The sequence below is a fragment of the Zonotrichia leucophrys genome, chromosome 5 (assembly GCF_028769735.1).
Source record: "Zonotrichia leucophrys gambelii isolate GWCS_2022_RI chromosome 5, RI_Zleu_2.0, whole genome shotgun sequence".
NCBI lineage: Eukaryota > Metazoa > Chordata > Aves > Passeriformes > Passerellidae > Zonotrichia > Zonotrichia leucophrys.
Genome location: NC_088175.1, coordinates 48,236,156 through 48,258,660, shown reverse-complemented (window position 1 = coordinate 48,258,660; position 22,505 = coordinate 48,236,156). Strand labels below are relative to the sequence as shown.

General features: G+C 58.6%; 4 protein-coding genes across 4 annotated transcripts; 3 read left to right on the top strand and 1 right to left on the bottom strand.

Annotated features, from left to right (window-relative positions):
* Positions 1-237: 237 nt before the first annotated feature.
* Positions 238-2,465, top strand: LOC135448360 (interferon-induced transmembrane protein 1-like). The gene is made up of 3 exons (XM_064714315.1): positions 238-258; positions 805-1,155; positions 1,959-2,465. The coding sequence occupies exons 1-3, from the start codon at positions 253-255 to the stop codon at positions 2,157-2,159; spliced, it is 558 nt and encodes a 185-aa protein (XP_064570385.1). The 5' UTR covers positions 238-252; the 3' UTR covers positions 2,160-2,465.
* Positions 2,466-4,968: 2,503 nt separating this feature from the next.
* LOC135448927 (dispanin subfamily A member 2b-like) lies at positions 4,969-6,775 on the top strand. Its single transcript, XM_064715291.1, has 2 exons — positions 4,969-5,220; positions 5,917-6,775. The coding sequence occupies exons 1-2, from the start codon at positions 5,032-5,034 to the stop codon at positions 6,073-6,075; spliced, it is 348 nt and encodes a 115-aa protein (XP_064571361.1). The 5' UTR covers positions 4,969-5,031; the 3' UTR covers positions 6,076-6,775.
* A 455-nt stretch (positions 6,776-7,230) lies between these two features.
* Positions 7,231-9,829, top strand: IFITM5 (interferon induced transmembrane protein 5). Its single transcript, XM_064715290.1, has 2 exons — positions 7,231-7,739; positions 8,648-9,829. Exons 1-2 carry the CDS (start codon positions 7,578-7,580, stop codon positions 8,864-8,866), a joined length of 381 nt encoding a protein of 126 aa, XP_064571360.1. The 5' UTR covers positions 7,231-7,577; the 3' UTR covers positions 8,867-9,829.
* Positions 9,830-10,031: 202 nt separating this feature from the next.
* PGGHG (protein-glucosylgalactosylhydroxylysine glucosidase) lies at positions 10,032-20,703 on the bottom strand. Its single transcript, XM_064715289.1, has 14 exons — positions 20,606-20,703; positions 19,496-19,746; positions 18,885-19,095; positions 17,779-18,214; positions 17,505-17,624; positions 16,899-17,030; positions 16,511-16,622; positions 15,439-15,511; positions 14,885-15,021; positions 14,517-14,650; positions 14,260-14,355; positions 14,073-14,170; positions 10,976-11,187; positions 10,032-10,889 (listed from the first exon to the last, which is right to left on the bottom strand). The coding sequence occupies exons 2-14, from the start codon at positions 19,737-19,739 to the stop codon at positions 10,825-10,827; spliced, it is 2,070 nt and encodes a 689-aa protein (XP_064571359.1). The 5' UTR covers positions 19,740-19,746; positions 20,606-20,703; the 3' UTR covers positions 10,032-10,824.
* Positions 20,704-22,505: the final 1,802 nt, after the last annotated feature.

Here is a 22,505-nt window from a genome sequence, read left to right as displayed (position 1 = left end):
AAACCAAATCCCAATTTCCAGGGCGGGGCCAAGCTCGTTCGGTTTATTTAATCAGAAACACTCCCGGAGTTGCCAGGAAAATGTTCCAGGACAGCGGATCCTGCGGATTCCGGTGCATTAACACGGTCCAAGCACATCCCGAAGCCTGAGAGGGGGATTCCTTTAAGGGCGTGCAGCCCGAGCTTTCCAGGGATCCCAAATGGCATCCCCAAAAAGTGGCACCCCCTGGCTTCAACCCTGTGTTTGTGGGAGATGGAGGTGGGCTTGGGGCTCTGCAGGATTTGGGGATTTCACAGGGATTAGGGACCGAGAAAGAGTGGGAAAGGGGAAAGAAGAAGGGGATAATGAAGGGGCCAAGGGAAAAAAGGGGATAATGAAGGGGGCAAAGAAAGGGGGGGAAAGTGAGGAAAAAAAGAAAGGGGAAGGAAAGATCGTGGTAAGGAAAGAAGCAGGCAAAGAAGGGACAAAAAAGAGGGAAAGGGAAGAAAAGGACAACACAGGTGGCAAAAAAAAGAAAAAGAAAGAATGGAATAAAGGATGAAGGGAGGACAGGGGGCAAAAAAGGTGAAAAAGGTGACAAGGAAAGGGAGGGGAAACAAGGGGGTAAACAAAGAAAAGGGAAAGAAAACGGTGAAACAAAAAGTGGGCAAAGAACAGGTAAAGGTGGAGCTAAGGAAGGAAGCTGGCAATAAAGGGGCAACAAAAGAAGCGGGGAAATGAGTAAAGAGAAGGATTAGGCAAGAAACGAGGAAAGGGGCCCGGGGTTTCCCCGGCGCTGAGGAGGAGGCTCCCGTGCCCTTACAGGGGCGTCCGGAGGGGCGGTCTGTTCCCGCTCCGTCCCAAATCTCGAGGAAACGAAACCGCCGGCGCTGGGCCCGCCCCGCGGCGCCTCCACCTCCCGGAGCCGCACGCGTTCGCAGGTGCCACCACAGCTGTCCCCCAGCCCGAGGCATGCAGTCGCCGCTTCCGCCCTACGAGGTGCTGCCGACCGAGGTGAGCATGGAGGAGATGCCCCGGAGCACCACGGTGCTGGTGGAGGAGACGCAGCAGCAGCAGCAGCCGCCGCCGCGGGACCACCTGGTGTGGTCCCTGTTCACCACCCTGTACGGCAACTTCTGCTGCCTCGGCCTCCTGGCCTTCGTCTTCTCCGTCAAGGTGAGGAGCCCGGGGGGACACCGCGGGTGGGGGCGGCCCCGGGGACAGCCACCGAGCCCCGGACATCAGGGACACCCACTCAGTCACCAGCCCGGGATGCCCCATGGACCCCACTGAGCCCCTGTGGACCCCACAGAGCTCCCGGTCCCAGGGTGACCCATGGACCCCACAAACCCCAGACCAGAGGGTGTCCCAGGGACCCCACAGAGTCCCCTCTTCATGGAGCACTGGCCCCACAGACTCCCCTCTTTATGGAGCCCTGACCCCACAGAGTCCCCTCTTCATGGAGCACTGGCCCCACTGTGTCCCCTCTTTATGGAGCCCTGACCCCACAGAGTCCCCTCTTTATGGAGCCCTGACCCCACAGAGTCCCCCCTTTATGGAGCCCTGACCCCACAGAGTCCCCTCTTTATGGAGCCCTGACCCCACAGAGTCCCCCCTTTATGGAGCCCTGACCCCACAGAGTCCCCCCTTTATGGAGCCCTGACCCCACAGAGTCCCCCCTGCATGGAGCACTGGCCCCACTGAGTCCCCCCCTTTATGGAGCACTGGCCCCACAGAGTCCCCTCTTCATGGAGCACTGGCCCCACAGAGTTCCCCCTTTATGGAGCCCTGACCCCAGGGAGTCCTGGCTACGAGTTCTGCAGGGTTTTGGGGCAGGGAGGGCAGTGGGCACCTCAGGGTACCCCCGGTGTTTTGGGGAGGGTGTTTTGGATCTGGCGCCTCCAGCACCTCTCCCACAGCCCTGAGCCCCCCGGGACACCCCCACCTCACTCCCCTGACTCTGCTCTGCCTGCCCCCAGTCCAGAGACCGCAAAGTGCTCGGTGACTACAGCGGGGCCCTGAGCTACGGCTCCACGGCCAAGTGCCTGAACATCACGGCCCTGGTGATCAACATCGTCATCGTCGTCCTCGTCATTGTCTTCGTCTCCCTGGCCTTAGCCGGGGTCTTCAGCCACCGCCAGCCGTATGGGGGATACGGATACGGGTACGGCTCCACCTAAGTGCCTGCCCTCCTTGTCCTCGGGCTGTGCTTTCTTCCCGGGGCTGGAGCCAAAATCCACGACAATCCACCACAATCCACGTGCCTCGCCCGGAGCTCGCTGCTCTCCTGTCCCTGTCCCTCCCCACTCGGAGCTTTCGTGGTGGCTGGAGCTGCCTGGGGATGGACACGGCGCCCCCGAGAGCAGCTGAGCACCCCAGCCCTGCCACAGCCTGCTTGGAGCCCCAGCTGCCTCAAAACAATGCTGAGGAGGAGCTCCTGGTTCAGAGAAACCCTGCTCCCTGAAATAAATGTTTTTTTTACTTTTGCCGTGTCTCGGTTTCGTATCATTGAGGATGTGGTTTGGGGTTTGCTCTGCAGCAGCTTGGCAGGATGAGAAACGGGGTCAGCCCGTGGGATGGGCCTGGGGGAGGAGGTGTTTGAGGGTCCCCAGGAGCAGGGGAGAGATGAGAATCTTGACTCCGTGTTTCAGAAGGCTGATTTATTATTTTATTATATATATTATATCTTTTAAAAGTTATATACTAAGGAAAGAGAAAGGAGACATCAGAAGGCTATCAAGGAAAGGAATGATAAAATCTTGTGACTGACCAGAGACACAACACAGCTGGACCTGTGATTGGTCATCAAGTAGAAACAATTCATGTGAGACCAATCAAAGATGCACCTGCCACATTCCACAGCAGCAGGTAATTATTGTTTACATTTCTTTTCTGAGGCATCTCAGGAGAAAAATCCTAGCAAAAGGATTTTCATAAAATGTGTCAGTAACACCTGAGGGAGGTGGAAAGTGTCCCCCATCACAGAGACACTGCTCAGGGGACACCCCAGGCCCCCTGAACCTGGATCCTGCATCCGCACGGGCAGTGAAGCTCCTGGAAGGGTCACACGAGGGTGAGGGTGGGAGCTGATCCCTGCTGGGTGTCACCAGGAGCATTCCCATCCTCTCCAGCCCTCAGGAGGGGCTGGCAGCAAGCAGAGCGGAGGGCAAGCTGGCTTTGGGGGGGCAGGACGTGCAAAGGGCTTGAGCAGGATGAGCTGGAATGGGACTGAGCGGGGCTGGAGAGCCTCCCAGAGGGAAGGGACGGTGGGTTCTGCGGTTCCATCCCAAATCACCCCAGCGGGGCTGGATTGCCCATCTCCCCCTGCAGCCAGGGGAGCTGGGATCCTCTGTGCGATGCTCACAGCCCCCATCCCACGTGCCTGGAGCCCGGTTTGCCTGGGCACAGCCGCCCATGTGCCCGCAGCAGGAAGCAGGGCATGAATTCCGTGTCCCGCCCGGCTGCCATGCGCAGCCTTCGCTTTCGCTATCAGCTCATCCCAGCCCACAGCTCCCTCCCTTTGTGCTCCAGATTCCCTCCTCATCCCACAGCGGAGCGAGCTGCGGCCAGAGGGAGCCACACCAAGCACCAGGAGTCCCTCCCTGTCCCTGTCCCTGGCTGGCAGGGCGGGATCCTCACACTTCGAGGCTGCCACACGTGTCCCTCCCTGCCCAGCCCGTGTCCCTCCCTGCCCGGCCCCGGAGTGGCCCCGGAGGGGACGTGGGCAGCCCTGGCCCGGCCCATGTGGCAGAGCCCCGGCCCTGCAGCTGGCCTGGCTTCCCCTGGGCACCCCTGGCCCCCGGCAGGGCCCGGTCCCGGGGGCTGGGGCCCCGCACGGAGGGGAACAAAAGCGCGATTTTGCCTCTCCCCACGAACACGGGGCTCCTGCCAAGACGCCACTCGTAAGATGTCAGAAATCCCACTCACAAACACAGCGGATATTTGTTGCAGGATCGCTGGCACTGAGCCTCCGGTGAATCATTTTCTGCTCTGCTTTTTTCCCGGAAAACACGGGCTCCTTGCTGCAAAAGGAATCCGCTGCCTGCCCGGCCCCAGGCTCGGCCTGCCCAAAACCAGCGCAGCCAATGGGAACTCAGGCCAGCAAAGGCCACTGCTCCAAGATCCCCATTTCCTCCTTCTCCCTGTTTTTTATCAGCAGTTTCCGGCACAAATCTAAAGGGCAACCCCACACAAGTTGATATGGAAAAGATTGACCCTTTCACATCCCAAAGCAGCCACAGGCAAAGCCTCCCTCCCTCCCTCCTGTGACCACCCCAGGCTGCCATGGACAGCTCCCGCAGCCCACCTGCCACCCAAACTCGGGAGGAGAACAAAAACCCTCCAGCACGATGCTTGTAGTGACAGAGATTGAGGCATTGCTTTGTCCTGGCCACGACTTGCCATGGAAAACATTCCCATCCACGCATAGTTCCTTACATGGTGTTTCCCATGTCTACACGGACAAAAAGCCAAAGAAATTCGCGTTCAGAGGTCTTAAATTACACTTAGGAATTGCACTTACACTTAAGAATTACAATTCTTAGTATTAGATCTCCTATCAGTTCTTGATCCCTTCACCTTCGAACCCCATTTTTCGGTTCTCTCAAGGATTCATTTCCCAGACAGAGCGGCGATGTTGGTTAATGGTCGCTAATGGTCCCTAATAGTCGCTAATGTTCTCTAATGCTCTTATGGCAACTCCCAATCTGTGCCTGTTCAGATCACGGCCCTCTCCCGATGAACAGAATCTTTCGAAGAAAAACTTGATTTCCCCTCCCCTTTGGCACAGGCGAACAAAATCCCGATTAATGTTACATTAAAAAAAATTAAAGTTTTTTTCATTTCAAACATCCCCTCCAGCCCCTCGGAGTCCTCAGGGCTCTCCCAAACCCCTTTAAGCCCCCCAGGGTGCCCAGGGCTGCCCTGCACCCCCAGCCTGCGTGGGCTGGGGGTCCCAGCGGGCCGTGCCCCCCCTCCCTCTGCGGGGCGGTGCGGGGCCGGTCCCCCGCCCCGAGCGAGCTCCGCTCCCGTTCCCGACGCTCATTCCCGGCCATGGAGCCCCGGCAGGCGGACGTGTCCATCCCACTGCAGTCCTCCGGCTGGGGGGCGGCCGCCCCCGGGCCCCGCTCCGAGCCGCAGCCCCGGGACTACGTGCTCTGGTCGGTGTTCAATGTGCTGCTGTGGTGCGCGCTGGGCGGGCTGGGCTGCTGCGGCTTCCCCGCGCTCGTCTGCTCCGTCAAGGTGAGGGAGGGGCCGGGGACCCCCGCCAGACCCGCCCCGGATCGAGCCCTGATCGGCCCCGGGACCCCCACCCAGACCGACCCCAGCCAGACCCTCCCGGGGCTCCCCGAGCCCGACCGAGCCCGGCACGGGAACCCCGACGTGTCCCGGCTCCATCCCCACTCCGGAGCCCCGACCCAGCCGCACCCGGACCTTCCCCTCACCCGGGGATCCCCCGGCCCTCCCTGACACCCCCGCTCCTCTCCCCCTGCCCACCGCCCTCCAAACCCCTCTCCCATCCCTGATCCCAGATCCCCTCTCCCATCCCGGATCCCCTGTCTGGTCTCCCATCCCTGATGCCAGCCCCACCTGGGACCCCCAAAGCCACACTGTGCCCACCCCGGGACCCCCAAATCCGTGTGCCCACCCACCCTGGGACCCCCAAAGCCACATTGTGCCCACCCTGGGACCCCCAAAGCCGTGTGCCCACCCCGGGACTTCCAAAGCCACACTGTGCCCACCCCGGGACCCCCAAAACCACACTGTGCCCATCCCGGGACCCCCAAATCCGTGTCCCCCCAGCCCCCGCTGGCCTCGCCCCATGCCCCGGGTGACACATGTGTCCGCAGGGTCCCAGCACAACCTCGCGGCCACCCCGGGGGGCTTGGCCCCCCAATTTGCGCCCCACACACACCGAGCCCCCCGCTTGTCCCCCAGGCCCGTGACTGCAAGCTGTCGGGGGACCTGGAGGGTGCGCGGCGCCACAGCCACCGCGCCAGGGTGGCCAACATCGTCTGCTCCGTGGCGGTGGCGCTCGTCTGGCTCATCTTCATCGTCATCTTCGCCACCTTCATATCCCGGTTCAGGCACACCTGACCGGCGCCCGGCCCCACCCGCGGGGTGCTGCCCCCTCCTCCTGCCTCCAAAATGTGCCCGCCCGGGGCGCGGGGGCGCGGGGAGTGACTCCGGTGTCCCCGCTGTCCCCGCACGGCCCCGGGAGGGAACGGGACGGGATGGGGCGGCCAGGCTGGGGCGTGGGGGATAGGGGACAGCCCCCCACTCCCCCGCTTGGCTGCGCTCACACGCTCCCCGGCACCTGTGACACACCTGTGGGTCACTGCACCTATGACACACCTGTGGGGCACCGCTGCCACCGATGGAGTTGTCCCGTCTCTGTCACCTCCTCCACCGCGGGACATCGCGGAGAGAGAGTCCTCGGGCATCCTTGCGGCGTCCTCCTCCTCCTCCTCTTCCTCCTCCTGCTGCTCCCATCCCTGCCTCCATCCCGCCGCGGAGCAGGGCGCTTCCAGCCCAAATCCCATCTGGGATGTTATAGATACATATGATAATATTGGCTTTTCGCAAATATTAAAATAGATTTTATACGTGTAGCGTTATAACAAAGTTTTACACCACACATTTTATACGTGTAGTGTATAACTCCGTTACAAATATATAGTTTTTATTTCAGCTGTTAATTAAGCTTGGGCATTTTAGTAAAACAGCTAAGATAAGCATGCTTGTGTTAAAATGCCTGCCTAGATGAGATAACATCCAATAAACAAATAAAAAAAGACTCCTGCTTACAGATATACCAAGTATCAACCCTCGCCATCTAGAGACAGTGTGGGCCAAACCAAAACTAAAAATAATAATAAGAAAAACCCTAAAACCACAACCAAAATATTACACATACTCTAAAAAAGTAAAACCAAAAAAGAGTCATAGTAAACAATCCTTAAAATATGCAAACTAGTTTAAGAAAAAAGTTTACTGTACATCAGAGTCTATAAATATACAATGGGCTGATATTAGAAAAAACGTGTTTAAGAAGCATCTCCCCGGAGATAACGGTGTTCTCTTAACTGAGCACCAAGACACACCCAGCCGTAATCTTTATGTTCCTTGTCTCCTACTATCCTTTATTAAACTTTTAAAATTTTCACAAGAGAGTAAAAGCGTTTTCCACATTGGAGATGGCAGGAAAATGAAATTTAAGCCCCTCCGCGTGTCCTACCCGCTCACCCTGCAGCCCGGGTGCCGGGGAGCGCCGTGGGTGCTGCCCTTCCACCTTTCCACATGAAATTCCCATTCCACCCATCCCGCAGCCCAAAGGTGCTGCCGAGGGGGGTCAGCCCTGCCCAGCTCACCTGGAGCGGGGTTTGGAGGTGCCTGTGCCAGCCGGGGCCGCGCAGCTCCCGGGCTCCGCCTCGCAGAGCTCCTCATCCCGGGAGGAAGGCTGGGCTCGCCCTCCCAGCCCGGCCTGCGGGACAACCGCATCCCTCAGGGCTGTAATTTCCCGGGTTTATATTTAGCGGAGCAGGGATATAAAGGGGGCGCGGGCCGCCGGAGCCGCGGGGTCCCTCTCCGAGCCCACCATGGACACCTCGTACCCGCGGGAGGAGCGGCCGCGCCCCAAGCAGGGGCCGCCCCCCGCCGCCCCCCAAGCGCCCCGCGACCACCTGCTCTGGGCCATCTTCAACACCCTCTACATGAACTTCTGCTGCCTCGGCTTCGTGGCGCTCGCCTTCGCCGTCAAGGTACGGCCCCGGAGCGCTCGGGGCTCGGGAGGGACGGGAGGGATGCCCAAGGAGGCAGCGAGAGCTTGGGAGAACTCCCGGAGGGGCTGGGGAGGGCAGATCCCAGCTCTCCACAGGCGGTGGCACCTGCCGCTGGTGAATCCGCCCTGCTCTTCCCGCCCCCGATTCCGGAGGCTGGAATAACCACAGCCCCCTGCCCAGCACCCGAGGAGCAGCTGTGTGATCCTAAAAAGTGCCGTGGGGGCTGTGATTTCACCAGCACCCCCCCCCCCCCGGCAGGAGCAGCTCCAGCTGGGGGAAAATGGGAACAAGCAGGGACTGGGGTCAGAGAAGCTCTGGAGGTAGCAGGAGGGAAAATCCCAACTCCAGCTGGGCTAGACTGGGATAGAAAAATGGGGACAGGCAGGGGCTGGAGCCAGAGAGGATCCAAAGGAAGCAGGAGGGAAAATCCCAGCTCCAGCTGGACTAGACTGGGACAGAAAAATGGGGACAGGCAGGGGCTGAAACCAGAGAGGCTCTGGATGAAGCAGGGAGGAAAACACAAGTGGGAAAGGATGCAGGGCTGGAGGGGAGCCTGGGATGGATGGATGGATGGATGGATGGATGGATGGATGGATGGATGGATGGATGGATGGATGGATGGTGGGTTGCAAGGGGAACAAAGCCCTGGAGCAGGATGGGGCTGCAGGAAGGGGGCGCAGGAAAGGCTCAGGGAAAGAGCTGCAAGAGGGGGCTTTGGGAAGGAGCTGGGGGAAGGGGATGAGGGAAGGGGCTGTGGGAAGGGGGCTTTGGAAAGGGCTGAGGGAAGGGGCTGTGGGAGGGATCTCTCCAAAGGGGTTGAAGGAAGGGGATGAGGGAAGGGGCTGTGGGAAGGGGCTGAGGGAAGGCTCTCTCCTCGGCCGCTGCAGGCTCGGGACAGGAAGGTGTCCGGGGACGTGGAAGCCGCTCGTCACTTCAGCTCCAAGGCGCGGTGCTACAACGCGCTGGCCACGGCGGGCAGCGTGGTGCTGCCCCTGCTGCTCGGGGCCCTCATTGTCACCGGCGTCATCCACCTCTCCAAGCTGGCCCAGGACTCCGTGGGCTTCTTCACCTACCAGCTCAGCGGCAGCGACGACGAGGACCAGTGACCCCGGGTGGTGGCACCTCCTCTGCTCCCAAAAGGCCACCACCCTGTCTGTCACCCCACCCCCCAAACCCCGTTATTTTTGTTTATCCTGTGGGATTTTTTACCTCCTGTTATCCCGTGTGGAGCCCCAGTTTCCGTGGTTGCTATTTAAATAATTAAACGCTTCACACAGCGCGAGTTTCTGCGTGTGGGAAGGGGCAGGGGGGTGCCAAAGGGAAAACATAAATTGGGATTTTTGGCTCTGATGGGGCTCCTGGCAGCCAGGAGACACCATTGTTCCCACAGCCTTTAGGGCCACCTTTGGCCCCAGGACTGAGGAGGGGAGGAAGCAGAGACGCTCCTGGGCCTCGTGGGGGCAGGGTGAAGCAAATGGGGTGTCCCCTCCCCACCCCAAATGGAGCTGAGACCTGCAAACCCATTGCAGCAACACTGACACCCCCAGCCAGGACAGGGGAGGGTCGGGAAGCACCCGCAGTGCTCCCTGCTCTCCATGCCTGGGCTGGAGACGGCTCATTTTGGGATAAGGGACCCCTTTTTTGAGGCTGAACCCCTTTCAGTGCCGACTAGCCCTGGCTCCAGCGGGGCTGCATCCCAGCCCCATCCAAATCCCAACCCCGGTGCAGTGCACAGGGCTGGGGACAGCACGGTCCCTTTGTCGTGCCAAGAGCTGCCGCTAATTAGGGGCTGGCGGCTCTGATGAGGCTGGAGCAGGACCCGAGTAATTACAGGGCAGCGGGAACGTCCCTGCTCCAGCCCTGAGCATTCCCAGATGCCTCGGGGCACGGAGCAGCCGCGGGGCTTTTTATAAACCGGGCCGAGATTCCTGGGGTTGGTTTGGCCGGGACAGAGCCCTCGGGGCAGGGAACGCCCCCGGCATTCCCTGAATCCCACCCAGGATAGGACACGGAGGGGAGGAGGATGTGCAGCCCAGAGCCAGGGGCTGGGAGCACCGAGCCCGCCCTGGGCAGGCACGGGAATTCCTTGGGATTCCTGGGACACCAAACACCGTGTTCCAGGGCAAAGCCACAGCAGCTCTGTGCTCAGGCTGCCCCTGCCACCCTCTGACAGGATAACGCTGCAGATCTCTGGTGTCCAGGCTTCCTGCAGCGCTTCAGACGCCAAGTGAGAAAGGATTTAACTCCAGAAGTGCTTGAAAAGAGAGGGAATAGTGTAGATAAGGGTTTAAAAGCATGTGAGGGATGTTACACACCAAATAACAGGAGTGCAGCTGTGTGCTGCCCACACGGGGTTAAAAGGCTTTCTGCTGCATATTTTGGAGTAGTACTTAGAGCCAAAACATCGTTCATCTGGTGCAACAGCACTGGCTGAGCCTCCACAGCCCTTTGAGCCCACGGAGCAGCACATGGGGAAGGCAAGGAGCAAGGCAGGAGCAGCTGGAGGAGCTGGAGCCAGGATCCTGGAGTCAGGAATGGGCTTCCTTACAAACACAAACATGCTGAGAGCATAGACAGCTCCTGGGTGTTCAGCAAACACCTTTGAAAGGGACATTTTCAGGCTTGGTTTCCTCTCCTGAGCCGAGTAAGAGGTGTGTGGAGGGGAGTGGGGGGTTCAGACGTGGTGACAGCTCCAGCCCCTGACCCCTGGGGCCACAAGGACAGGTGGCACACAGGGACAGGTGGCACACAGGGCCAGGTGGGACACAAGGGCAGGTGGCACACAGGGACAGGTGGGACACAGGGACAGGTGGCACACAGGGACAGGTGGCACACAAGGCCAGGTGGCACACAGGGACAGGTGGGACACAGGAGGAGGTGGCACACAGGGACAGGTGGTACACAGGGCCAGGTGGCACACAAGGCCAGGTGGCACACACAGCCCTGGGGGGACAAAGGGCCCCTGGCACAGCCTGGCACCCCCTTTCCACTCCCTGTTACTTTCCCCCTGCACCAACATCCCGGATCCGCTGCTCCAGAGGGCAGCTCCCGGATCAGGCAGGGCTCAGGGGGTGCTGCTGGGAGACCTCTGGATCCATCCAGGCGCTGTGGGGAAGGAGACACCCTGCCCTGCGACAGAAGAGCTTTGTGTGAGCGATGGGGATGGTTTCTCCCCAGGTTATTTCAGGGAGCAGATGCAGGCAGTGCTGCCGTACCCTCCCACAGGGGAAAGCGCTGTCCTGACTCCAGCACAACTTCCAGGGGAGGGGCTGGAGGGTCCCAGGAGGCCTCGGTCACTGCCATCCTGATCTCCTCCCTGGTGATGGTGACCTCCAGCCTGTTGCCCAAGTAGGAGATGCTGGAGAGTTGCAGCTTGGTGATACCATCGGGAAACACAGGATCGAAGAGGAGGCTGGACCTGGTGATCCTGGAAAGGCAGGAGCAGTCAGGGGGAACAGCAGGAGCCACAGAGGAGCCCAGCTCGGGGTCAAGGTCAGGGAGCAGCCGCCTCTCCAGGCATCACCACCTCACGCACACCAGAGGGGTCTGGGAGGGTCCTCAGTGCATCCAAGGAGCTGCTGGGGCTGTGATTCCCAAGACATTCCTGAGTCCCATCCCAGTTCCACAGCTGGGGCCTGGGCTTTCCAGATTTCCTATTTTAAAAACTCAGCCCAGTTCCATCTCAGAGCTTGGCTCCAGCAGCAGCTGTGCTGGCAGAGCTTGGGGAATGCCCTGCTTCTCCTGCTCCCAGAGCAGGGAACCCTCACACACCCACCTCAGCTCCCAATCCCACGGGATGGAGGGATGGGAGCTCAGCAGGAAATGCAGGCACAGGGAGCTCCAAGGCTCAGAGATAGAGATGGATGCAGGGCTTGACATAAGACCTCGGAGAAGAGGCTTGAAGGTTTAGAAAAGTAAAGTGAAACAGACATGAAGTAAGAATTAAGATTTGTAGTTGAAGCAGAAATGTGTTTTAAGCAAGCAGAAATATGCCTCATGGAAGTGAATAAATATGTTAAGTGAGATAGTAGAAAATTTTAAAGTCTAGCAGTAGAACTTGTTATAGAGCTGGCAAAAAGTAGAGGATCCACTCCAGCAACAAGTGTCTGGAGAGTTGTATGACTGGATAGAAAGAAGCACATTGCATCAGAGTCCTGTAAAATGTAGCAATGATTTCCAGCAGTTTGCTGTCATTTGCAGCAATGATAGCAAATTAATGATTGGGTTATGAACATCCTAGTGAGCTTTGTAGAAGTAGCTGATTGAGGAATATATAAGATATGATAAGAAATACATGACAAGAAATACATAAAAGACATTGTAACTAAAATTAAAACGCCTTCTGACGCGCTGACACTGAATGTCGGTGTCAGCCTTCCATGAGACTGATTTTGCAATAAATAAACCATCTTTTAATTGCCTCATCGGTTGACCCTGTCTGCTCTGTATCCCCAGCAGTGCTCCCTCCCCAGAAACAATGGAACAAACATCCCAGCCCAGCCCAGAGCCCAGGCCAAGCTGCCTGTGTGGGCGTTGGCTTTGCGTGAGGAAAAACAAGGGCCCCTCTTGTCCCTGGCCCAAATCCTGCACTCCAGAGCTCTCCACCAGCAGCTCCAGAGGCTGAGAGGGCTGGAGGGGGCTCAGGGGAGGTGTGGGGGCCTGGGGAGCCCCAGCACTGCGCAGGATCCATGTCCCATGGAGGAAAAGGCAGGACTGTGGTTGCACGATGTTACCGCCACCTCTGGAACTTGGCCAGAGCCACAAAGCCGTGGCTTGAGCCTGTGCCACCAGGGGCCTGACCCAGCACACACTGGGCACCTGGAGACCTCCCAGCTGGGCCAAAGCCCAGATTTCCAGCTGGGAATATGGGAGCTCACACCCAGCTCCGCCAGGGAATGGGGAACGGGTGGCTTTTCCAGCTGGGAATGGGGCAGCTCACACCCAGCTCCACCAGGGAATGGGGAGGGATTCCCAGCAGCTCTGGCCACACACATGGAGTGAAAATACATGGTTAGGGCTGGAAGTTTTCAGTGGGAATCAAAAGGCTCGATCCAGCCTCAATTAAACCAGGAATAGGCTGAAGAGACGGCGGCTCCGGGGTGGAAACCACCACGGCTCTGAAATTACACGAACAGCTCCATGTTTTCCCGGGATATTTTAAAGCTGAGGCGATGCCTGCCCAGCACTTGGCTCCAGGGAGGCTGCAGGAGGTGTTTCCTCACCACATCCAAAGGAGACAGGAGGATGCTGCTGCTGAAGCTGAGATGCCCTGGATTGTCAAGCAAATTTATTCCATTTGCCACCTGTATGGCAGCTGTCTTCTGTTAAGTGGGCAGTTTTCCTTATCTCTTCCATAACTATTCTGAGGAGACATCTGCTGATAACAGCTATTGAATGTCACTGCATGGCTGATAAGAGCTACAGCATCCCATTGTGAGATGTGAGCCCAGAGGGGAGAGACAAGCATTCTACCCAGATTTAATGTGGAGATTCTGGAGCACCAGCACGGCATCTCCACTGGATTTCCCAGGAGAACAGCAGCTGCCTCTGCTTCCACTGGCTCTTCAGAGGAAGACTACACCCTTTTCTACAGGGTCCCTGCTCCAGCAGAACCACCCCTGACACTGCAGGAGGGCTGCAGCCACAATTCCAATGGGACTGCCACCAACACTCTGACCCACAGGGTGTCAGGTTGGGTTCTGACTCTGTCAGTGTTGTTTTAGTGTACTGCATTGCTTGTTTTATCTTTTTATTTTCTTCCCCCTTAAAGAACTGTATTTCCTGCTCGTATATTTTTTGTCTGAGAGCCCCTTAATTTAAAATTTATAGCAATTTGGAGGGGTGGGGAAGGGTTTACATTCTGCATTTCAGGGGAGGCTCCTGCCTTCCTTAGCAGACTCCTGTCTTTCCAAACCAAGACAGACTGCTACCAACCCACAGGGTGTCAGGTTGTACTCTGACTCTGTCACTGTTGTTTTAGTTTATTGCATTGGTTGTTTCATACTTTTATTTTCTTCCCTATTAAAGAACTGTATTTCCTTCTCGTATATTTTTTGCCTGAGAGCCCCTTAATTTAAAATTTATAGCAATTCAGAGGGAGAGGTTTTACATTTTCCATTTCCTGCCTTCCTTGGCAGGCACCTGTCTTTCCAAACCAAAACAAGAGAACAGGCTTAGGGAATAGAATTTTGCTTCCCAAATGTGACCTGTCATGAGCTCTTACCTGGGAACAGGAGAGAGCTCCAGCCAAACAGGGACATTTTAAGGGACAAGTGGTAGCTTGGGAGTTAAAAGCGACACAACAGGTCTCACCTGAACCCTGTGAAGCCGAAGAGGACGACCTGCAGGAATCCACCCATCCCCGTCAGGAAGTTCACAGCTCCCGACCCATCGGCGTTCTCCACCCAGACCTGACCAGCAGGAGAAAGAGGTGATGCAGGAGTTGGGTTGGGATGCCATCTGCCTGGGAGCAGGAGGGACCTGCAGCCCCTCCACTCACCTTGAAAGGCTCTGTGATGTTGCTGAAGCACTTTTCCAGCTGGCTCCAGGCTCTCTGCGGCTCCTTCAGCTCCAGCCAGCCCAGGGCAAACATGCTCTGCCGGAGGGGCACGGTGACAGCGCGGTGGGGCAGCGCCACCTCCCACCCCTCCATCCAGAGGGAGCGGCTCCAGGGCACATCCCAGCTCGGCACTGTGCCCTGGATGGAGCCCCCGCTGCCAGGGGTGAGTGCCAGGCCGGGCTCTGCCCTCTCCTCACCCAGGTCATGGCCGGCCCGGCCGGGTCCGTGACGGGCTCGTACATCTCCAGGTCGTTCCTCCGCACCTCGGCACTCATGGGGTGCATCAGTGGGAACCCCAGCAGGACCACATCTGCCTGCTTCACCGGCTCACCTGGGGACAGGGCTGCTCAGACACCTCCCAAATTTCCCAAGTTTTTGAGCCCACTGATGAGAAACCATCCAGTGAGGCAGGAAAACCACCCCTAGCCCAGTGTGTTGCACTGCAGCAACAGCAGGGACTCTTCTTCTGCCATTCCCAATGGAATTCTGATCCTTCCAGGATTAAAAGTGTCATCCGTGGGCTGAGCAACCTCCATGGGCTGCTGCCCCCTGCCTCCCTGCTCACCTGGGCTGTAGCCATCGTACTCAGGGTGGTATTTCCTCTCCTCATCAAAGGGCACTTTGATTTTCCTGGCACGGTCCTCCCACTCTTCTGGCACCGGGAGCAGCAGGTCCCGAGCCAAGTCAGCGGCAAAATTTAAGCTGGAGAGAAGGAGGAGCAAGGTTTTATGTCAGGGATGGGTGATGGTGAGAGGAGAGAAGGGACAGAAGGAGCTGCAAGTAAAAGCTGCTGGGGAAGAACAAGGGGCAGAGATTGAACCAGGGATAACAGCTTCCATCACGGAGCTGGGAGCTCCTTTCCCTGGCTGTGGGCGTCTCCAGCTGGCCAACAGCACAGACACCCCAGGAATGCCCAGGGAGAAGCCCTGCTGTGGATGGAGATCCCTCCCAGCCCCACGTGGGCACTGAACAGGTCAGAGGAGCCGGGGGAGCCCCCACTCTCCCTGTGACTGCAGAGGGAATGAGGAAAGGGAGGAAGGATCCCCTTGGGAGCCCCCTGCTCCCACCCCTGAGAGCAGAGAGCCAGGCCAGGCTCCCAGGTGGGATCCCAAGCATTACCTGTGCCGGGCCACGGCGTTGGTGTAAGCAGAGTTGTCCACCTGGCTGTGGTACTCGTCTGGGGGCATGACACCTGCGGGGACAGCAGGGGACAGCTGGCACCCCAGCACACCCAGGGCTGCTCTGGGCCCCTCCTCGGGGACACAGTGGGGAAGGGGACCCTGCTGCCCCTCTGGATCCTGCTGGCAGGATCCCACACAGTCCCAGCGGGATGCTCAGTGGGGAACACGCATGCTGCTGTGTGGGAAATGGAAAGATAGAAACTTCCACAGATGCAGGAAGGTTTAATTTGCAGCCTTGGAAGGAGCTTGGATTGATGTAAAAATAAAGCATGCAGACATTAAGTAGAAAAATCATAAACTAATGCTTCTATAGTTATAAGAATAAGCCTTAAGCAAGTAAGAAACTGTTGATAAGACAGTTAAGGGTTTATAAGGTAAGAGTGTAATTGTACAGAATAAGCTAAGAGTTTAGATGTTACAATAGAGGTGTGTGTGTGTGTGTGTGTGTGTACATAAAATAACAGCCTGTTGGTTAAAAGTATCCATACTGCAGTAACAGTAAGTAAAGGTGACAGGTTAGAAAAGCAAAACATACTCTGTAGCGACAGTTCATTGGATTGGAGAGTTATATATCATCTTGTAAAGTTATATATTGTCTTGCAAAGTTATACATTGTCTTGTAAAGTTATATATTGTCTTGTAACAAAGAACTTTTGACTATCTGGAGCTATGGCTGACTGCTTGCTGTCTCAAAATCTCATGGCCTCTGAGACTGATGTTTATTTAAACAATAAATTGTCTTTAGTCCTTTAGACTGATTTTAGTCCTGTCCCTTTAATTAATGCAGTGACAGAGACAGTGCTGAAGCAGGAACAACCCGGCGTGCAGCTCTGGCTGGTGCATGCAGGCACCTCATCCTCAGGGCAGCCTGAAGGGCACCCCCAAGCCATGGAACCCCAGGGTGGTTTGGGTTGTCTTAAAGCTCATCCAGTTCCATGGGCAGGGACACCTTCCATAGACCAGGTGGCTCCAAGCCTCTGCTTTCCACCCCACTGCCATGGCAGAGGTACCTCTGATGTGGTAGAGCTGCTCCTCCTCACTCCACACCATCCTGCTGCACCAGTACTGAGCCACGGCTTCCACCAGCTCCCAGCCCCCGTCCTCCTGGAACAGCTTCAGGTCCTGGGGAAAGACAGGGGAATAAGGGGGAGACTCCACCAGGCCCAAAGTCAGCGAGAGGATGGAGAGGAGCTCTGAGGAGATGGAGGGAGCAGGAGGAAAGACTGGCCTGGTTTGAGCCAACAGGATGCTGAGTTGCTCACAGGAGCAAGGACAGAGCAGGCAGGGCTGCAGGAGGGAGCCTGCGGAGCAGAGAGAGCAGAATTCCTCAGGGAAGGGACAGTGACAGTGTCCAGGTGTCCTGCCATCGGGCCATCAGGCGGAGCACCGTCCCTTTACCTGCGTGGTGCAGTAATACTGCTCGAAGGCCATCAGGACATCCCCGCTGATGTGGATTTCCTGCGCTCCGTAGATCTCCTCAGGACACACCTCCCGGCCCGTGGCTGCGCTCTCCCACGGGAACTTCGCGCCCTGCCAGAGAAGGCATCCGTGAGCACATCGCCCTGGGCTGTGCCCGCTGAAACAGCCCGGGACTGCCCTGGGGACAGGGACAGGTGCCACCCCAGCCCGGGACTGTCCTGGGGACAGGGACTGGTGCCACCTCAGCCCGGGATTGCCCTGGGGACAGGGACTGGTGTCACCTCAGTCAGGGACGGTCCTGGAGACAGGGACAGTGACTGGTGTCACCTCAGTCAGGGACGGTCCTGGGGACAGGGACTGGTGCCACTCCAGCCCAGGATTCCTCCGGGGACAGGAGTTGGTGCCACCCCAGCCCAGGACTCCCCCTGGGACAGGGACTGGTGCCACCTCAGCCCGGGATTGCCCTGGGGACAGGGACAGCTGCCACCCCTCCCGGTGTCCCCTGGGGACAGGGACAGCTGCCACCCAGCCCGGTGTCCCCTGGGGACAGGGACAGGTGCCACCCGCCCGGTGTCCCTGTCGCACCTCGTAGCCCTGCTCCCGCGCGTTTTGCCTGGCGCCCTCCAGCGTGCGGATGCGGTAGTGCAGGATAGCGCGGGCAGCCCCGGGATGCAGCAGCAGGATATTCGGGAACATCCAGGTGTCCTGCGGGGCCGCGCGGCGGGATTGGCTGGGGGGAGGCATCCGAATGCTCCCGCCAGCTCCGCCCTTCAAGCACACCCTCATCCCGATGGAAGGATGGAGTCTCCTCCATCCCACTGGCCGTGCCAAGCCCCCAGCTCAGCACAGCTCCCCTCACCTGGTCCCAGAAGATGTGTCCCCAGTAGTCCTCGCCGCGGGTGCCGTTGGACAAGCCGCCGGGGCTGATGCCGTGGAAGGGCACTCCGGGGCTGTCCCGGGGCGGGAGGGCGCTCAGCAGGTAGTAGAGGCAGCCGTGGAGCGCCTGGCGCAGGGCCGGGGGCCCGTCCAGCTCCACGGAGCAGCCGCGGCGCAGCGCGGCCCAGGCGTGGATGTGGGAGCGGAGCAGGGAGCCCGCGGCCGCCAGTGACAGCCCCTCGCTGTAGCTGCGCTTCGCCTCCTCCTCGCTCCCCGCCACCGCCGTCAGGAACTGCCAGCAGCGCTCCCGCTCCTCCCCGCCCAGCGTCAGCCACTGCGGGATGGGGGTCCACAGCATGTGCACGGTGGGACGGGGGCCCCCCTCCACCTCCGGAACCAGCGTCTGCCCGTAGATGTAGCTGTGGGAGACGGGAAGCGGTTGGAGAAGGTGTTTCTTCCCAGTGTCCCATCCAACCCTGCCCTCTGGCAGTGGGAAGCCATCACAAACGGCCTCTGGTCCCAGGAACCCTGTTATAAAGGTCACCTCCTACAAATCTCCTGTTTTCACCAACCTCACGTCTTTGGAATCACATCTAGCCCCTGTCACCCTCACTGCCCACCCTCACACATCAGAGTGAGGTATAATTTTGGAGTTGCAAGTAATAAAAATGTTACTGTGCTTAATTTCAGGGTCTTTTAAATACACTTACCAGGACGAAGCAGGTGTGAGAAGCCTCCACACCTCTCACCATTCTAATCCCACACTCCTCCCCATTCCAGCCCCACATCCCTCACCATTCTGGCCCCACAACCCTCACCATTCCAGCCCCACACCCTTCACCATTCCATCCCTACATCCCTCACCATCCCAGCCCCACATCCCTCACCATTCTGCCCCCATGCCCCTCACCATTCCAGCCTCACCGTTCCCCTCACCATTCCAACCCCACAATTCCAGCCCCACACCCCTCACCATTCCAGTCCCACTCCAGCCTTACACCTGCAGTTTATTCCCCGGGGAGAGCAGGGCACTGCACCACAGCCCATGAAGGGTGAGTTCAGGGCAGGGACCCCAATCCCCACACTCACTGCGCTCCCTGGAAGTCTGGGCCTGAGCTCAGGTGCAGGTCCTGGCTCTGTGGCACGAACAGGCTCTGGAGCTGGACGGTGACGGGATGTGTGGAGCCATCCAAGCGCCGGATGGTGACACTGGAGGCCATCAGGTGCACCAGGGAGTGGTGGGCGTACAGCTGCTGGGTGGCCGTGTAGCCAGGGCACTGAATCGTGTGGCTGAAGGTCCCTGCAAGCACAGCCAGAGCCACCAGCCTTTGGAAACACTTGGATCCTGCCCTATCCACTGGTTCCTACTGGCCAAGGAATTGCTTTTCCCGGGATCAGACCCAGTTGTGGACTGGACAACATCGCTGACAGCAAGCCTGGCCAAGCTGCTGAGGGATGGTCTGTGCCATCAAACATGATTAAAGAGCGTGTGCCGAGCCTGGCCCCAGCAGGGATAGAGCTACAGCCTGAAAATCACTTATCCCACACAAAAGGGGGATTTTCCGCTCGCTCCAGAGGAGCAGCGCCCCGAGGCGAACGGAGAACGGGGAGAAGGAGGGTGTGACTGAGCACAAGGGGCGGCAGAAGCAGAGAGAACCGAGCCCTGCAGAGCCCCGGGGAGGTGCCGGCTCCCCGCTCACCTGTCCAGGTGTCCAGGGCGAAGATCTGGGCGGCTCCGGGCGCTGCCATGCGCAGCCCCAGCGGGCTGGGGACATCGGCGCGGTGCGTGTCCCCCGCGGCGCCGCTGTACACGCCGGCGGCGTGCAGGATGTCCCGGAACACGCGGGTGCCCAGCAGGGCGTTGGTCACCGTGGGCAGCAGCCGCGGGTCCCCGGGCAGGGCCGTGGCCGTGAACACGCCGGGGTCGCCCTCGCCATCGGCCATCGCCCACCTGCGGACCGGAGGGATGGGATGAGGGCTGAGGGGAACAAGTCAGCTCCCTGTCACCCCCTCCGCCTGCCACCAGCGGTCTCTGCCCCTTTTAGTGTCCCCTCTGGTCACCTCCAGCGGTTTTCCCCCATCCCAGCTTCCTCCCAGCCCCGAGGTGCATCCCCTCCGCTCCCTCACCCCATCTCCAGCCGTCCCAAATCCTGACGGATGAAGGATGAATCTCACGGGCTTCATCACTTCTCAGCCTCCTCCCTCGTCTGCTGCTGGGATGGGGCCGCACCAGTTTCTCCCAACACACACAGACACCTTCCCCATCTGGCCTCCTCTTCCTCCCAGTGCTGTTCCGTGACACTTTGAAAAGTTCCCGATACTTCCCCCTCTGTCATCTCACTGCACCCCTCTGTTCCCCTCACTCCTGCATATCCAGCTCAGCCTCCTGGGGCAGGACCTTTCTATCCCACTGATTTATACATAAAACTATATTTACGTGCCATGTACAAACATATATATAATTACAGACTAAAGATATGCACAGATACACACGTGCACAAGCAGCCCCTGACAAAAGGCAGCTGCAGCTGGCTCCTGGCAATGCCGGGGACAGGAAAAACACAGGAATGACGAAATGAAGCTCGGAGAGACTCCGAGCAGAGCTGGCAATCCAGCCGGGGTGACACAGGGGCAAGGAGGGCGCCCAGCCTCCAAATCCCTCCCCGACAGCAGCCGGATGCAGGAACGCCCAAGCTCAGCTCGATTTCCTCACCCAGGCTGAGCTGGGAGGGAAATCCTGCCTTCGGGAAAGGGAAAAATCCCGGCCCAGCCCAAGCCCCAGGGTGCGGGAGGGAGGAGATGGCTCTTGCCTTCTGTCCCGAGGCCGGGCTGAGCCCGTGCGGGCGGAGAGACGCCGCTCCAGGCAAGGACGGAAGTTGCCCAACCGAGAAAGAAGGAAGGAAATAACTTTTTTCCCCCGTCTCCTTAAAAAGAAATAGTTGGAAAAATGATCCTGGGCACGCAGGTGTTCGTCCAGCTGAGCTGAGTGCCCGCGGAGGGAGCGCGGCACTCCCTGTGCTGGGGGAGGAGGAACTGAAAGGGGAAAACCGAGTCGGATGAGCTGTGAACCCAAAGCCGCTGGCAGAGAGCCGGGTTAACAGCACACCCCGCTGACCTCCCGTGCCCCCAGCCATGCTCTGACCCTTTCCCGTTTCCAGGGAGGACAGGAATTCCATCTGGACTTTGGCTTTGGCATGATTTTCCCAGCCCCTTCCAGCTGGTCCCGTCCTGGTGGGTCAGGGATCCAGGGCTGGAGCTGCAGCCAAGTGTCACTGGCTGCTCTGAGCAGCCTCCGGTGCTCACTGGGATCCAGCACTTGGCATAACACATCTGTCCTGTGCTGAAAATCCATGGAAAAGCCCTCTGGAGCCTGGCTGGGTCAGTCCTGCAGCTGCCAATGCCCCAGGGATCCAGGGCTGGGATCCCAAGCTTGAGCAGTAACACTTGCTCCCAGCTCTACTCCTTTGCTATTCCAGGGTCTAATCCCAGCTGGGCCCCAGTAGGATTCATCTCCCCTTTGGCTGGTTCCTCACAACCAGCATAGGCTGAGTCCATGGCAAGGGCAGGAATATCCATTCCCTGGGCATCAACAGGGCTTCTGGGGCTCGGGAATCCCCTTCCAGCAGCCACCAGCACTCAGGGACAAGCAGTTCCTTCCCCAGCTGATCCCAGTGGCACGCACCCCACTTCCTTCCCTTTATCAGAGGAATTTGGAAACAGCCCTTTCCAGTAAGCCCTTTCTCACGGAATGGTGCTTTGAGCGTTTCAAAGTTTATAAAAGCCCACAGAAAAGGAGGTACAAGAAGAGAGTTCTGCTCCAAAGGAAGAGTTTTGCTCTAAGGGAAAAGGCTCCTCCAAGAGGAGGTCTCTGCTCCCCAGCAGAGCATCTCAGTGTCCCCATGTGCTGGCTGGGGACAGGTTTTGGTCTCAGAGTCCTGGGCAGTGCTAATGGGGAAAAAAATCCCAAAACAATTAAGGGTAGAAAAATTAAGCAGAGATCAACTTGGGCAAACCTGTCTGTGTCAGGCTGTCCCTCCCTGTGCCCTGGAGCTGTGCCAAGGAGTGGCAGGGGGTGGTGGCAGCAGTGACAGTGACAAGCTGGGCAGCTGCAGAGCGAGGAGGAGCAGCGGGATCGCCCTGAGAGCGCCATGAGGGGTTTCCAGAGGGGCTCCCAGCTCTTGGCAGCCGCACTCCGGATCAGCCGGGCCCCCCGAGCACAGCTCCGCTCCCACCCCCCCGAGCACCCCATCTCTCCTGGTGTGAGTATCCTGGGGGGCTGAAAATGTGGGAACAGCCCACATGGAGGGGCCCAAACCCTCTGTGTCAGGGCCAAATTGTTTTGGGAGGGGGTGGAAGCAAAAGGGGAGGGGGAGGAAAAGAGGGAATGAGCCTTCAGGTTCCAGCCCACACCCCCCATGGTGTCCATGCCCTGCTCCCCACCAGCTCCTGCTTCTGTTTGGCTTTGTCCTTTCAGCCCCTTTTTTAACCTTTGAGGTTTGGGGGTCCCCCAATAGTCTCATTCTAAGCTGGAGCCTGCTTTGTTCATTCCTGGTCACATCTCCCAGCAGACACCAGGGAGAGGGTATTCTCATGGGAGCACTGGCTCTGTGCCAGGCCTAAACCATGACAGAGCCCAAGGTCCTTCTGACAGCCCCCTGTGGGGTCAGTGCCCCCCAAACCAGACCCTCCCAGGCTGGGTGAAACAAGCTG